The sequence below is a fragment of the Amphiura filiformis genome, chromosome 1 (genome assembly GCF_039555335.1).
Source record: "Amphiura filiformis chromosome 1, Afil_fr2py, whole genome shotgun sequence".
Classification (NCBI taxonomy): Eukaryota; Metazoa; Echinodermata; class Ophiuroidea; order Amphilepidida; family Amphiuridae; genus Amphiura; species Amphiura filiformis.
Window position 1 is genome coordinate 2914227 of NC_092628.1, and position 17061 is coordinate 2931287.

The 17061-nt window shown below is 35.1% G+C and overlaps 1 protein-coding gene and 1 long non-coding RNA gene across 2 annotated transcripts; both read left to right on the forward strand.

Annotated features, from left to right (window-relative positions):
- The first annotated feature begins 3020 nt into the window (after positions 1-3020).
- Positions 3021-5941, forward strand: LOC140169585 (uncharacterized). The gene is made up of 3 exons (XR_011861368.1): positions 3021-3065; positions 5193-5295; positions 5910-5941. It is a non-coding gene; the product is annotated as an uncharacterized lncRNA (long non-coding RNA).
- An 831-nt stretch (positions 5942-6772) lies between these two features.
- Positions 6773-15298, forward strand: LOC140169190 (angiopoietin-1 receptor-like). Its single transcript, XM_072192451.1, has 10 exons — positions 6773-6838; positions 7193-7421; positions 9483-9593; positions 10204-10373; positions 11365-11478; positions 11729-11799; positions 13637-13677; positions 14272-14368; positions 14862-14961; positions 15224-15298. Exons 1-10 carry the CDS (start codon positions 6773-6775, stop codon positions 15296-15298), a joined length of 1074 nt encoding a protein of 357 aa, XP_072048552.1.
- The last annotated feature ends 1763 nt before the right edge of the window (positions 15299-17061 follow it).

Genomic DNA, 17061 nt, shown 5'->3' on the forward strand with positions numbered 1-17061 from the left:
ACTTTGGAAACTTTAAAAAAAGGGTTAGATATCAGATATTTTTGAAATCTATCTCCATATTGCTTCATATCAGTGAAAACGTTGTTCTTTCTTGTCAATAATGACACCACATTTGTGACGATACCCAGCAAACACAAAAACGTTTTAAAAACGTTTTAAATAAGTTATATTTTGGATTTTGGTTTAGGTAAAAACGTTTTAATAACATTATAATGTCGGGTTATATAAAGGTCATGATAACGTTTTAAAACGTTTTGTATGAAAACACACTACAACAATATTTTTTAATGTTTTCAAAAAATGTTATTGTAAACTATTTTAACAAACATTTTGCCAAATATTGTGTCAATACTTAAATAACATTATGTTAAAATGTTTGAACCCAGCAAACACAGAAATGTTCTTAAAATGTTTTTTCAAAACCTTTTAATAACATTTAAATGTCGGGTTATACAAAGGTCATGAAAACGTTTTAAAAACGTTATTGAATATATTTTGGGCAAACATTTTCGCAAAATATTTTTCAACTCCCAAAATAACATTCTGTTTAGAATGTTTTGTATCAAGTTTTCAAGAATGTTTTTGGAATGTTATTAAAACGTTTTTATACCCTTTATATAACCCGATATTTAAACGTTTTCTGTAAAACATTTTTTGTTTGCTGAGCAGTAGATTATCATAAAATGTTTTTTAAGGTTATAAAAACGTTTTATACTCTCAATATACCCTTTATATAACCCGACATTTAAACGTTTTCTGACAACCTTTTATAACCTTTTGCGAATGATGTCGAAAACGTTTTGTGTTTGCTGGGTAACTTATTCCACGGCTGAGTAGCGTTCTTTGAAAGACAGAGAGGTCTCAACGAAAATGTGCCAAACTGACACTTACCTGCACTAATCTCATTGCTTTGAATGAATGAATAAATGAATGAATGAATAAATGAATGAATGAATGAATGAATGAATGAATGAATGAATGAATGAATGAATGAATGAATGGGTTAATGCATGAAAAGTCGTTTGCAGAATATCATTTATGCAAATCCTTGGACCGACCCTGTTCTACATGATGATAACGCTCGACCACACAAGGCCTATAAATGACTTCCTGCAAGAAGAAGGAATTGGAGTGGCCAGCCAATAATCCGGACTTAAATCCTAAAGAACATCTCTGTGGCCAACTTGGCCGGGTTGTGCGCATGAGTGACAGATCAAATCACCTTGGCTGGTTTAACACAGACCTTGTTTGAAGAGTGGAATGCCATCCCTCAAGAGCGTGTAACCAGGTTGATAAGAAGCATGAGAAGAAGACGTAATGCTGTTGTGAGCGCATATGGGTTCTCTACTCGTTACTGACTTTGTTTTAATAAAACAGTGTGATATTCCTTATTCATGTTTACTGATACAAATGGCGCAGACAATGGCAGTTTTGGCACGTTTTCTTTGAGACCTCCTTGTCTTTCAAAGAAAGTTACTCAACCATGGAATAAGTTATGGTGACAAATTTGGTGTCACCTTTAACTAGTCTCCACAGCAGCCAGTTTGGTTCCGCTCCCTCCACACAAACAGTCTGCCAATGATCACGAACTGGTCCTTTTTGATTCGCTAACGGTTTTCTGCCGACGTCATCCAGCTTGACGTCAAACAAACCTTTCAATTGGTCGATCGGCTAGACGGCTACTTTATTATTCATGAGCAAGTTTGACCCGCCATCTCGCCAGCTGACTGAGGTCAATCAAGTTCCCGTATGTACAGCTCTACGGCTACATTCGTGTAGCCAATCAGAAACGGCGTTATAAGTGGCAATTGGCAGACTGTTTGTGTGGAGGGAGCGTAACCAAACTGGCTGCGGAGGAGACTAACCTTTAACAGGAAAGAACAATGTTTGTATTGATATGAAACAATATGGAATTAGGTTTCAAATATTTCTGATATATAGCAGTTTTGGAAAGTTCCAAACCTTTTTGAGGAGTTTATATGCAATGGCATATTCCGTCAGTAGTATTGTGTTAATCGTGCAGTGCCCTACGCGAATCCCTGATCACGGGCAACGATAATTACTCAACCGGTTTGCACTACAAAAACAGTCGATAACGTCATCCTCTATTAGGCCTAATTATTGAAATAAATGGTAGACTATTTGTTGCGTAATATCATAAACCATAGGGATAACAACGTATAGTGGGCATCTCAAATCTCAACGCACTTGCCTTAAAGTCCCTATCAGTGATAAGCTAAATCAGACAATCATAAAAATCACCAGATTTTTGTATATTTCGTTTTGAGGAACAATGGTGTGCTAACATACGGATAAAATCAGAGTACAATGTCATATTTTGGTCAATGTTTGGCATGTTTTACGAGTTTATCCATACGGACACATGAACCTTAACATTTATCAGTAAAACATTTCTCCTAATTTTTGCTGATTTTATCATAATAAAATTAAACCATCATGACAATTGTATTACCTATCCTTCGCCACTATTATAGATTCTCCTACATTATTTGTTTAAATTTTCACGTTTTCGCTTTGATCACTGATAGTGTCCTAGGGCCACGTATGGATTTGTGTACACTCTAAACACCATTGCATTCTATTGAAAAACCATTACAGTTCCTGACATCCCAACTGACTTAAAACAAGAGGTGCAGATGCTGGAAGAAATGACAGTGACTTGGAACTTACCGTCGCCTGAATATTGTGAAATAACGAAGTTTACGGTATGTGGTGTTTTCACAATATAAAACTATTGCTTAATAGTTTGTACGTTTCAATCCAGATAGTATAACATCATGACAATTTTTGTTTACACAACGTTTTATTGTTTTTTGTGAGAAAGGTGACAAGACGAACATTTAACAAACCATACGACGAGAATTTTGAGCCTAACCCACTACCAGAAGAGGAAATAAGCGTCTTCGCGGATGTACAAAGTTATAGGTTTGTTGACCTACTGCCCTCAACGGAATACGAGATACAGGTTGCTGCGCATACTGAAACAGGCATGGGCGGGTTCATGAAGGAGAGATTTTACACGGCACCAGCAGATAACCCCGATTGTGAGTACACCATTTCCTACCATTTACACAACCATCTTACGTAATTCTTTACGCATAACTCTGACACTATTATATATTGTTTGGTTGTTAAATTTAATTTTTCCATAGACCCTCGATGTTTGGTCGGTCCTTCCTTTTTATATAATCAATTAATAATGAATATATGAATACAAAAGCCACCTAAGTCCATACTTTGGCCAAATTGAGTTAAGCATGGGAAATTGTTGCCTGTCATATGCATGAAAGAACAACTCAAATTCATTCTCTGTGTCTATTGGGCATGTGAAAAATAGCATGTATGAAAGAATCACCCAATTCCATGATTTGGGTCTTGTAACACATTGATTGAAATCCAGTATGTATAAAAGTCCACTTGTAACACATTCATTGCTAGAGAATGACTTTTGAACAAAAATGGGTTTAATAAAGGAAAGTGTGTGGTTTATATTACATGGCAGAATGCTTATCAACATTATACATACCTGTGTGCTTTATTTTGTATTATCTTACTAGTGGTAATCTCATTCTAACATTGTTGTCTTTGTATATTTTAAAATGAACCCCACGAAGTCCCTGAAATGCTAATCGTCATACCTAATACAGGTTAATCCACTCATTTGCACGTAAAACTTACCATATTGACCAGGTAAATCTAACTGAAGGAATTAAAATGATACACGGGTTTTTCTCTCAAAATAACTTCGCATGGACTTAGGTGGCTTTTGTATTCATGTATTCAATTGGCTGTTGTTATTGTGTATTATAACATATGAATCTTTGCATGTAATATTATTGACCAATACTTACCATTAATTTGGATTAATTAGTTAAAATTATTTGTGGTGCTTTACTTTGGTTGACGTTATTTAATTCTACATAATTGTGTCAGAGTGGGAATTAAACTATATTATGAATACAAACACAAACCCCCTAAAACCATTGGTTCAGAACTACAGGCTGAGTCAAAAAGAAGTAAACTCATGTTTGAGGGGCTGTAACTCGAGATCTGTAATACCACTGGAAAGAACAAATGCTACACGTCTAAATACAAAAAGAATTGTTGCAATTGCTCACAGCAAACTCAAGTTATACTCATTTGAATACAACCACCCATTTTTGTAGCTGCACACGGTTTCACTTCACAAGTAGGGGCCTACCTATTTATATGTATTGGTAAGGGGCGATATTCAAATGCAAATAAAGTTCTGTGGCATGTGTGGTTTCGATCAATAATTCCTACATGTTAAAGGGCTCTTTTTAATATGAATTTTACCTCATTGCACTACCTTATAATAAAACGGGCCAAATGGCAACATGGCACCACAATTACCGCACGGGAGCGCACGTTTCTGTCGACGAAGTATCATGAAACTAAGAGTCCCACTGAAGTTCAGCGTCTTTTTCGTGTCCAATTTCATATAGCTAACCGGGTTTCATGTAAGGGAGCTTTATATAAGAATGTGAACAAGCTCAATGTGTATGGGACACTAAGGAACAGACTGCCGGAAGCTTCAGCCAAACCACGAACTGCTAGATCACAAGTGAACATTACTAGAGTTAGACATGCGTTACAGCAAGACCAAAGATCAGCTCAATCCTTTACCCAACATTCCCCAATCAAGCTTCTGCCGTTTCGTTCGTAAAGACTTGAATTGGTATCCCTACAAACTATAGTACCGTCATGGACTTTCTTGTATATTAATTAAAAGCAAGAGTTGTCTTTTCAACAATAAATCCCGTTAGCACTTTGCTGATTCGTCGAAATTGAAATGGATGAAAATCAATCAGCCGTGTGCAGCTACAAAAATGGGTGGTTGTATTCAAATGAGTATAACTTTAGTTTGCTGTGAGCAATTGCAACAATTCTTTTATTTATTTAGACGTGTAAAATTCGCTCTTTCCAGTGGTATTTTCATTTTTAGCAGATTCTTTGTAGATCTCGAGTTACGGCCCCTCAAACATGAGTTTACTTCTTTTTGACTCAGCCTGTATAGGCCGGTTGCCTTTCTTGTTATTAAAAGTTTTGGCAAAGATTCCGCCAATATTGAGAACGCTTGCTCACAACAATCAATAGCTGACAAAATTAACGATTTAGGACAATAATTAAACTAAAACATTGTTTTACAGATTTGGGTGAACCACTGAAGAAACCGGAATCCTCGCGATACACTGCCATATCGGTGACAATCATTATACCACAACTGCCAGATCCAAAACCTACCTATTTGACGTATGTAAAGGCTTAAGAAATTGTCAATGAAATTTGATATTATAAATTTGAGTCACTTGGTCGTGATGGAGAGGATCGTGGAATTTCTGGTACATTTTGCGACAAATCTAGAAGAGCTATCGTAACAAAATAATACCATGTTGTAGCTGAGATTAACTAATGAAAGGGGACAAACATACAAAGAGGAGCAAGCCCTATCGTCTATATTGCACTTACCCTGATAACTAGTATCGTCTTCTCATTGTTGACGAAAACGGTGACTTTAATGTCATACTTCGTTCCATTCCTGCCCTTTTATCTCCTCCGATGTTGTCGTTAGATGTCTTACCTCTTCTACCTTTTCGCCCCTAATAACTTCCTTTCCAATTATATTTCTTCCTCATAATAAAACAAAATACTGCAGCTGTCTAGCTCTGACGTAATTTTTCAGTACCAATCCAGATCAAATTTCAATTTTTAATTTTGATGGATACATTTTGAGTTATTATCTAATAATCATGATAATAGAGTGCGTAATGAGTTTTTGGTAGATGTTTACTTATCTAGTATTCGTCAGTATATACTATTTTTCTCAAATAAATAAAATTAAAACACATTTGTTTTGCTATATTTAGAGAATATCAAATTCTTGTTGAGGAACCCGGCAAACCAGCATCAATCTACAGCCAAGACTTCAATCACAGAACCTACGCTGCTGGTAAGGTTGATACCAACGAGGTAGCTTCTGGGCCAGTAGAATTCACTGTTGGAGACGGATCAGAAGACAGCCAAAATCCACCTTTGAGAAATGGTGTCAAATACCTTATTTACATCGGCAGTTGTAGCGCAATAAGTGAAACGGTACGAGAAAGCGACGATTGCATTATTAACATGTATTGGACAAGTCTGGATATGCCAAAATAAAAACCACACTTTTCAGGAATGTCATTAGCATATTTAAAGGTGGCTGCGCTTAACCCCAAGCTCTAACTTAATACATGCGCAACATTAATTGCGCAAAACAACTCGTATTCATTCTTTAAGAACGTCATTTTCACATTCTTACTATTATTGTTTGTATTCTCCTACAGAAAGCTGGGTGTGTTTACTCTGAGTCACTGCGGCATCCACCAAATGGTAATACACGCTGCGACAATTATATGGTCATTAGTTGTACGCTAAATTATCATGAATTCTGCATTACATGCTGACAAACACGATATGCAGATTTTGATTCCTTATTTGATTAAAAAAGTAGAACACTTGAGAGCAGGAAAAACAACAAGCGCCATCTGTTTCATGAATTCATCTATAAATGTTTGACATTCTATAGTACTATTTTTTTCTCTGAATCTACTGTTTCTACTTATTATGTTATTTTGTTGTTTACCCTAATATTTAAGACAACAAATCTAATGATGATACTGCTTTGATTGTTGCTGTGGCGGTGTTGGCTGTCATTGTTGTCATCTGTGTGTCCGGTTTTATTGTGTTGTATATGAGGAAAAGGACAGCAGCTATCCCTGATGAAAATTTGAATCTTCAACAAAGAAACCAAAGTCAGGTAAATATTGAAAGTGTTATTATTATTTGCTGGGGATAGCAAAACATAATGTCCGGATAAAATATCATTTTATGCTAAAAAAGCAAAAGCAGGTTCTTGGTCATGATTTACACAAATAGCACTAGCGGAAATACGCCACATACCATCTACATGATCTAAGAATTAGTAGATACATTTAAATAATAGATCTTTTAACTATTATATATCCCACCATGCACTATTCCAGTGGGTCACATCTCCACGTGCGAGTGTCAACGCAATGTACGACTTTAGAACACGGAAATGAGAATATGACCTTCAATATTGCATTGTGGTATATAGGGAAAAGGTCTAACGAGTCATTAATGGTTGTAGGATATAACCAAGGATCCTTACACAAATCTTGGAATTGTAGACGAGGCTGTACCGTATGATGACGTATGCACACAAAATGTAGCATCGGAAAGTTTGAAATGGAAGATTCAGTGGACTGACTTAGATTTATCTGATACAATTCTGGGAAAGGGACATTTCGGGGAAGTCAGGAAAGGAGTATATAAAGGAGATGATAAGCACATACATGTTGCTGTTAAAACTCTTAAAAGTAAGTACAATAATTGAAATAACTGGTAAAACATGCTGCCCAGGCAAAAATAATTCATGGGTATTCCCAAAATTCGCTACTGGTTCCTATGCAAATCATGCCATAAACATGGCATGTTCATGCCATGAACATGGCAAGACATTCTGATTCTTTTGTTTTGCATATGGCATGAAAATCCTCTATCAAGGATTCATGAGTCGTTAATTTTGAACCCATTAAAATTGTAATTGACGCCCTTGACTAAAAATTAATGGGCATGGAAGTAGAGAAAATTTGACATTGCCCATGATTCATGCCATGAGTTACCCATGAATAAGGAACTTATGGGCATGAAAGTAGAGAGAATTTGTCATTGACCGCGATTCATGCCCATAAGTTGCCAATGAACATGCCCTGAACATGTCAAGGCTTTGACTACACGCGCGCATGACAAAAAAGCATGCAAGGGCATGAATATTAGCTAATATTCATGGGTGAGCATGAATGACCCATCAAAATTTCCCAAATTCATGAAAATTCATGCCCGTTGCTAGCGAAAATAAGGCATGTTCTTGGCATGTTCATGGCAAGATCTTGGCATGTTCATGGGCATGACTCATGCCTAAATTTTTGCCTGGGTGTATTTGATTAGATAACAATAATTATTAGTTAATTAGTTAAAAGTTCTGTGAAAATTGATGAATAGCATAACCCTGTTGCTGTACAATAAGTTGAAATATTAAAAGAGGTTTATAAAGCTTGGTCTGAGATATGTATTAAAAACGAGGATTGGCATACTAAAAGGATTCAAACAGTTAAAGTCATAATGTACGATCTTATAATATGAATTTGGTTATTTTTTTTCAAACCTGATTTTTTTGCATATTTCGTCGGCTGTATTCCATAGTGGCGTATAGTGATTTTTGGTAATTTTTTTGAAAATTGGCACATATGTTTTTAATGATGTTCTCTTTCATTTTTTCTAAGTCTCATCAGTCATAATTAGCTAATTAATTAGTAATTAATTAATTAAATGTGGCGTATAGTTACAAAGTGACATTTTTTGTATTCCATAGTGGCGTATCGACCATACGCCACTTTTTATACACATTTTATAATTATGAAATATCGCCAAAATGAAAAACATCGTACGTCATAGTGGCGTACACGTATCGGACCTATACGCCACTATGGAATACGAACGACGAAAAGTAACGCCATAGGGATTACACGGCGACCGAGGTGGCGTACGGTTAACGTTAGGTTAGGGTATTGCGTTTTGTTTGTTTTCCATAGTGACGTATAGTTTTATTTTCAGTTTGCCAGCAATAGTATGTATTTATTTCTTTTGAAAAATATATAACAATAAAATCTATTTAGTTTACTACAGAAATTTCACATCATTTACAAAATATAATGAATGTCTGATTTACACAACTCGATTTTAAATTGGCATTTCTTCAAACCCGATTTTCTCGAAAAGTTGTTTATTCGCGGCGCCCCACTGTACGCCACTATGGAATACAGACGACGATTTGTAATGTTTACACATGTCACAACTTGCACCTCAACGGAATCAGCCAAATTTGTTGTGTTTGTAGGTAAACAGAGCAAAGTTCGATATAAAGTCATAATTCAAGAAATTATGACTTTATGTCCGCCCATAGTGTTAAACAGCCAAAATAACAAGCAGTGTTTCTTTCACGTTACCTCGTTATTTTAACTCAAAATGGACAGAAACCATTCCCAATCATTATTACTAGTATTATTTCAGCATTTTGAGTATATAATGACACATTTAAAATTTGAAGGAAATCGTACATTAAGCCTTTAAATATGTGTTACATCTACATCAAAAAACAGGGCGTTATAATTTGTTCAGCTGATAATCGACTTTTGTAACTCTGCAATAATAGTTCCTAACTTCTCGCGTAATCTCACATAATCGCACGCCAGTCAGGCATCGTGCTGCGTCCATCTGCGTGCGCACTATTCCATGTCTATACACGATGCTATGAATCTCATATTTTTCGCCTATTATAATCCGAACAAACTGTACTAAAGTCATTTTACACCCAACAGGTAAGGCTACTTTGGAAGATAAGGCTGATTTCAATGCTGAACTTGAAACAATGAAACGAATAGGTCGGCATCATAACGTAGTTAGTCTGATCGGAGCATGCGGACACGAAGGTGAGTTCCTTTGCTTTCAATATTTATTTCATTTCAGTACGACAGGACACAAGCTTGTTAGACAAAATATGGTCCAACAAAATAAAGATGTATAAATGTCTTACCAACCTGACACTTAATTACTCTCAGATCAAACATTACCAGCATCTTAAAATGGAAGACTGACAGTACTGCAACTTACGGCCAGTGATCATTTTCTTATTCAGCACCCAAACTATGAAATCAACTTTATAAGTGTCTTAATCATATCAAGAGTTCACTAAAACTCATATTGAACTGAAGGCCTATAGATAATAGTATCACTGCTCTTCTCCATCTGACTTATTAGCTCAGTTTTCACTGGCTGTCATTTATGTATGTGTTGACTTGACTTAAAAACCTTGCTCATATAAAACTCATATTGCTAACATTTGCTGTGTATTGTGTTTGTGTAATTTAAAGTTGTATTTTAAGATTCTGTACAGCTATTTGGGTTCAGTTGTAGGCCATTCCTCTTCTCCTTCTTCATATGGCGTATTAAGCATGAGTTTATTAAAATTGTGTACCGAGCGCTTGGAAATATCGTATAGTTCCTGTAATAAGCTTCAATGATTGTATTTATCATTACAAGGAACGCTTTACGTAGCGTTGGAGTTTGTTACCTTTGGAGATCTACGCACGTATTTAAGAACAACTCGTCGACGAGACCAAAGCGGTGCAACACATCGGCTTCAACCAACAAGATTAATGAGCTTTGCTTTGGATGTTGCGAAAGGAATGGATCATCTTTCAAAACTAGGGGTATGGTTTTATAGACCAATGCTTATGGATATTAAAAATTGGTTACTGAGTAGTTTATTATCGACCAGTATTATGGCATACCGTGAGTTGGGATGACGCTTGTGTTTTTAACACCATTTAAAGTAAACACATGTCTTGCCCAAAACTATAATAGAAAACTATTAACTTTCTTCACACGTCAACTTCAAAATTTCAGTTTAATTAGAGGATAATAACTGAGCATCGGTTATTTGGAGGGCATTGTGAAAAATCTAAACATTTTGCCTTTGGAACCGAGGGATATTCCGAGGTCCAAAGCAAAATGTTTAGATTTTTCACAATGCCCGACATATTACCGATGTAAAGTTATTATTCTCATTCATAACCGTCACTTTGTTCTTTTCACTTTACAAAATAACACAAAATTGTGTATTGTTTATAAAAATAGATGATTTTTACATCTTCCCTTTCCAAAAATCGATCAGGCTAAAACAGGAAGACCAATAACAAAAGTGCGTATCACAATCTGTGCAAATATGGTAGCGCGCAATCCGAATACGGCAGCCAGTGCGCGAGTAGTTTGTTCGACGCACAATATGGCGCTCGCGGAGGTTACTAATATTTACTTTCGAACAATTACGCATTTTGCGGTCAATTGTGAGATATTAATGACCTCGATATGCGTTCGCGTTTTCACAAATAGTTAAATGTGATTGGATCGCACGCATCGCGTTTATTAATGAGGTTATGAATTGGGGTTAAAGGGACGAGGCTGTAAATAGTGTCACCCTATTGTTAAAGTTCTTAGATGGAAAACTGATTTACAAATCTGTACCAACATTTCAATCTGGTACGGTTACTCAAATGATGAAAAACACGAATTAATTTGTATTCCAAACGGATTTCATTGTTTCCCTTGATTAAGATATTGAATTTTTAAATGCCCAGTGTTACTGAAGTTCTCTTTGACACAACTCTAAAAGTGATTGTTATTGTTGTCATCATTTCATAGATTATCCATCGTGACTTGGCAGCCAGAAATGTTTTGTTAGATGATGATCTCGTAGCTAAAGTGTCAGATTTCGGAATGTCACGTGGTGAAGACGTATACGTCAAAACTTCAAAGGTACGAATCTAGTTGATTTAGTCCTTCCAAAAATAAAAGAATTATAGTTTTAATGTAATATGATTAAAATGATTTAGGAAAACAATCTCAAAAACAGCTTAAAAATCACGATAAGAAGTATTTTTGTCAAATATCATTAATATCAAATTATCATAATCATTCAAAGCCTTTGGTGAAAATTATTATAAATACAGAGGATAAATAATAAGAATAATAAGAATAATTGTGATATTTTGTTTTCTTAACCAAGCAACGTGTTCCTACCCGTTGGCTGGCGATTGAATCCTTGTGTTACAGCACATATACAACTAAGAGTGACGTGTAAGTATATGACTACATGTTTATTTAATTCATTATATCGTAGATATTTATGGGGAGGGATCTAATGAGGCATATGTGACCCGGCAGCACAAATGAGCCGGAAATTCCCTAAATTGTATTCTGAGTTACGGTGTAAAATGTGTACGAAGGTCGTATTCATCGGTAACTTAAGCTGGCCCGACATCTGTCTCATTTTGATAGTCAAAAACTAATCAATAATCCTATTGTTGAAATGGATAATAAGCTTCTACCTTAGATGGCTATAGAACTTTTAATAGCTCTGGTCTTTGTTTGCTTTTGCTAAATCCTGTTCAAGTGGTGGGTTACCAGGCATTGTATTTTGTACAGGTATGCATAACCAACAATTAACAATGAGAGAACTTTCTTAAACCTCGTTGACTAGTGGATGATTTGAAATGACCGCCATTTATGACTGTTTGATATTTATTGCCAGCAATGTGGAAAAAGAGACACATGTAAAAACGTAAAAAGCTATAATTTTGTTGAAGGAGCAAATTTTAACAAACCATAACCCCGCTTCTGAAAATCGTTTGAAATCAAATGATATACCATTTTAAAGTTTATGATGTTTATTTTTTAAACACGAAATAAAACAAAATTGACCGGGTGAGGAATTTACGGCTCATTCGCCGTGAACGGTCACATATATTGTCGCGAATTTAAAGTTATTTATCCCGGATGATTATTTTGATCACATCTGTGAATACATCGGCAAGGGTATTAAACCCTCTATTTTAACACTAGAATTAAGTTTTATCATATTGTGTTTTGTAAATCACATCGAATCATGAACAAAAAAAAAATCTGACTCTAAAGTTTGAAGTTTGATATTGAAGCTTGAACGTATTTCATGTTCCCTTCATAAAAAGGAGCACATCTTTCTCCTGATACCAATATCTCTATCTCGCAGGGATATATCTAGTCACATACCTTTAATGCCTTTGACTGCGTGCCCTTTATAGGCTAGTAAAAGTAAATTATTATTATTATTATTATTATTATTATTATTATTATTATTATTATTATTATTATTATTATTATAATTATTATTATTATAATTATTATTATTAGTGTTATTATTATTATTATTATTATTATTATTATTATTATTATTATTATTATTATTATTATTATTATTACAGACTTGACATTTAATATAGAATACTTTTTCGCAAAATTCCAAGCCTGGTCTGGTAGAGGTCTGCATAAACGACACGGGTTTTAAAATACTAATCAAGGTGTGTCGGGAGAAGGTGTAAAATAATTGTTTGACAGAAAATGTGCTTTCCATTAGTTAAATAATTTTATTTTTGAGGGGTAAAATGTCTGAATTTGAGCAACATTTATTCCGATATTATCAAATTTATAGAGGCTCTCAAAAGTGGTACGCACACAGAAAGTTTGAATGGTCCCCTGGGGCCGGCCCCTGGGGCTAAATGTTATAAACTTACTCTACACAAAGAAACAATGTGAGTTCATTGGACAACTAGGAATGCGCATCCGTAAGTTTATGACATTTGACTCTGGGGGTAGGCATTCAAACTTTCTGAGTACGTATAGTTTATAAGATCCCTCATTTTAAGCTCCTCCCTTGTTCAAAAACTTGGTACATTGTAAATGTATTTCAGCTGTGATGAATGCCAGTTGCTGACGAAGAAATATCATCTCAAACCCCTATAAATTTGATAATAATAGAACCACATTACATAAAGTCCGAAACTGTGTCCCCATAAAGCTCAAATTCAGCCTCATCATCATTGCTATTATTCCAATTAAATTATTATTATTATTTTTAATATTATTTTTATTATTTCAGCTGGTCTTACGCCGTTTTACTGTGGGAAATTGCAACCATTGGTATGTTTTTTTGAAGAATTATATAAAATAGTAAAACAAAAATAACTTGTTCGATTGAAAATTTTGTTGACACGCATTATCTACAGACTCATAGCCTATTCATGCCCAGTGGTTCTAATCCCGCAGGTGTTCTGATGAATGGGTTATCACACATGAATGAAGAGATTGGTGATTTCAAGACTCTCAAAAATTAGTATCCCCTTATAGGAGGATGGTTAAGCAGAATCACTATGTGCATCCACTTTCTGTCTGACCAGAATAGGGCAATTGTAATCGGGCACTTGGATTATAATCGAGCACCCGATATCTGGAAAACGTGCATTATATTCGAGTACTGAGGTTATTTTTTTGCAACTTCTGAATTAGTCAATTCTTTTAAATGTGTGCTCATTCAAGCATGAAGTCAACTACAAATATGAAATCGGTGCTGTTGATGCTATGAGTCTGCTGATGTTGCCAAAAATTGTTCAATTGAAGAAATACTTTTTGAAATATATATAGAAACAAATCCAAATGGGTAGTTTGAGGATTATAACGAATTCATAAGTACAATAGTTTCACTTAATTAAACCTGAAACGTTTTCTTGTTAACAGGTGCAACGCCATATTCAGGCATGGCAACCCGGGATTTAGCACACGAGCTATTGGAAGGCTACCGTATGTCAAAACCTGCAAGTCTTGACAACGCAGTGTATGTACCTTTATTTGTTAAAAGACGTCCAAACACAGGGCGTAATTCTTAGTACGTTATTATGTTTTGTTTCAAATATGCTCAAATCTGAACTGTTAGCTGGTAGTAGGCGTTTGGTTCCATTTCATAATAATACCAAAACCTGCGTCTGACACAGCGAGTATCATCTCCACAACTCCTGATTGACTGCATATATAATTTACATATCGGAATAATGAGCGAATCATCTTAGTTTCTCAAAGTTTAGGTTTTACTTTTATCTTTAAGGATTCACACAACTTCCAAGATGGGAATAAAGTAAGTTGGCGTAGGCCATAAATAGCATGCCCGTGATATTGACATATCTACATAGTATTGTTATAATATACTTTTTTTAATATGAAAATAAAGTAGATTAGCATTGCAGAACACACTATTAGTAAAGAATGAGGGCATAATGATAGATACAATAATGCATCTTGTTATAACGAATGATTACATAATATATTGACAGGTATCAGATCATGACAGAATGTTGGAATGAGAATCCTGAAGAGCGACCCTCATTTACACATATCACTGCTAAGTTCAATGACATGATCTCAGTAAAGGAGGTATGGTTATACACTAAACACATTCAGCAGACGACTGCTACTACATTATACTACATCACTTCTACTACTTTTTCTTTAAATCACCACCATATTCTTAGAAAACCCACACACCAAATTTCTGCTTTTCGGTTCCCAAATGTATTTTCACACTTTCAATTCATTTCAATAACGCTGTTTTTTGTTGTTGTTGCTGTTGTTGTTGTTCTTTTGTTTTTATTATTGGTATTAACCCATTGTTTTATGTTTTGTATCATTTTTATAGCACACATATATGGATACTGGTGTCTACGCTAATGTTCAATTCCCAACAATCGAGCCAGAGAAAGACGACTACTAAGCACTAAGCGATAACTAAAAGTCGTCCTAATGTAACCTGTGGAGCGCCTTTCGTGATTCGCCAAAGAAAGCGAACTTTATAAAAAATATATTCTTAGGTGATCTAGATGTTTACTTAAAATAAAAGTGATATGGATTATTCCATAAATCTTAGGTATAATTAGATTTGCTACCCAGTTAGCTCATGCCTCGCAGGAAGAATTGTTTCATAATACAAATGCTTTTTGTCTCTGTCCTCGTAGTTGATGTTAGTATGAAGAGAAAAACAATTATTTAGCAAAAGTTAGAGCACAATTTGTAACGCAAAGCATGCTATATAATATCGCATTTTTCTAATATTCAGATATTTTGAGGCAATAAGAGTGCCACATGTGTATATGTGTTATGTAGTGTATATGTACTTGAATGTTTATCCGAATATGGCTTATATGTAAATTAGTTGACTAATCAATAATTAGTATTATGGTTTATATGTAAACTCCTCAACAAAAGTTTTTTCAAGCACCCATATTTCAGATTATTTTTGACATGTTCACATCGTGTTGTATGTCAATGGATAGATACTTTATTTTCCTTTACAATGACACTGCATTTGAAACAATCAGTCTTCTTACGGTTTAGTACACGTCTTGCGATCTCAAGCAGAACGTGCCAAATAGACCATTATTCTGTGCTCAAACAGCAGTAGCCACTAACCTCAATAGCGGGTGGAAAAAACCATTCGCAGCCACAGCAGCCTGGCACGTCCTCCTCATGATGCTCAACAGCCTGGTCATACGTTGCTGTGGGATGGCATTTCATTCTTCAACCATGATTCGTCACAGGTCATTCAATGTGGTTGCATTGGCTAGTCTGGCACACACAGCACTGTTAAGCTGGTCCCGTACTTTCAATCGTGTTGAGGTATGGGCTGGTGGCAGGCATTTCCATTATCTCCCATATATTCTGTAGGTACTAGTCGTTGACTACCCTGGCTCATACCCTGGATTTGTCATAAAGCTGAATAGCTGTAAATACCCGTTTTCGTAGCTATATGTACAGGGTGATTTAAAATGAACTGTACCCAACTTCAAAAATTAAAATTAAATACTTACCGACATTTAAATAAGTTGTGCTTGTAAGCTGTAACAGGATATTATGTTTTGTATTATTGGTGAAAAAATCATATATTTAATTCTAATGGTTTTGAAGAAATAAACACTCTTAGAAAACACACCAAAAACGATGTTGCACACGGATGAGTATTCTATTCAAACTACCTGTTCTACGGCATTCTGCTCATTCAAACACTTTTAGTTCAACATAAATTGCGCGTGTTTATTTAGAAATGAAAATAAGATGAATTGTAATAAGTAAATACAATTAAAATTAAAAAGTTACCGACATTTTATATTACAAGCTGTAAGAGGGTAGTAGTCATGTTTCCTATCATTGGTGAAAAAAATCTCAATTACGAGTGTATGGCTATTGCACCAGCACCATTTCTATTTGAATTGAAATTCCCCTCTACAATTTCAAGTCAACGGGTCCTTTGTTCTCAATGTATTATTTAACATGTAATCTTTGCAAACCTGATATTGTAATTGAATATCAATTTTATTGATTTAATAATGCGAAATAAGATTTGTCTTGGTTTTGCTGTACATGTACGTAGTCATGGTAGTTGCAGTTTGTTACTGCAGTAAAGAACACGGATAAACCTAGTTCTGTGTGTTGGTCTAAAAATGGGATGATAACTTTGAAATGCAATATCTTCTGACTAAA

Excerpts from the sequence above, each read along its gene's own strand:
- LOC140169190 (XM_072192451.1), top strand. The coding sequence starts at position 6,773 with ATGAGGAAAAGGACAGCAGCTATCCCTGATGAAAATTTGAATCTTCAA. Across the intron at positions 13,678-14,271 it reads GTGGGAAATTGCAACCATTG|GTGCAACGCCATATTCAGGC; the intron begins GTATGTTTTTTT and ends TCTTGTTAACAG. Across the intron at positions 14,962-15,223 it reads ACATGATCTCAGTAAAGGAG|CACACATATATGGATACTGG; the intron begins GTATGGTTATAC and ends TCATTTTTATAG.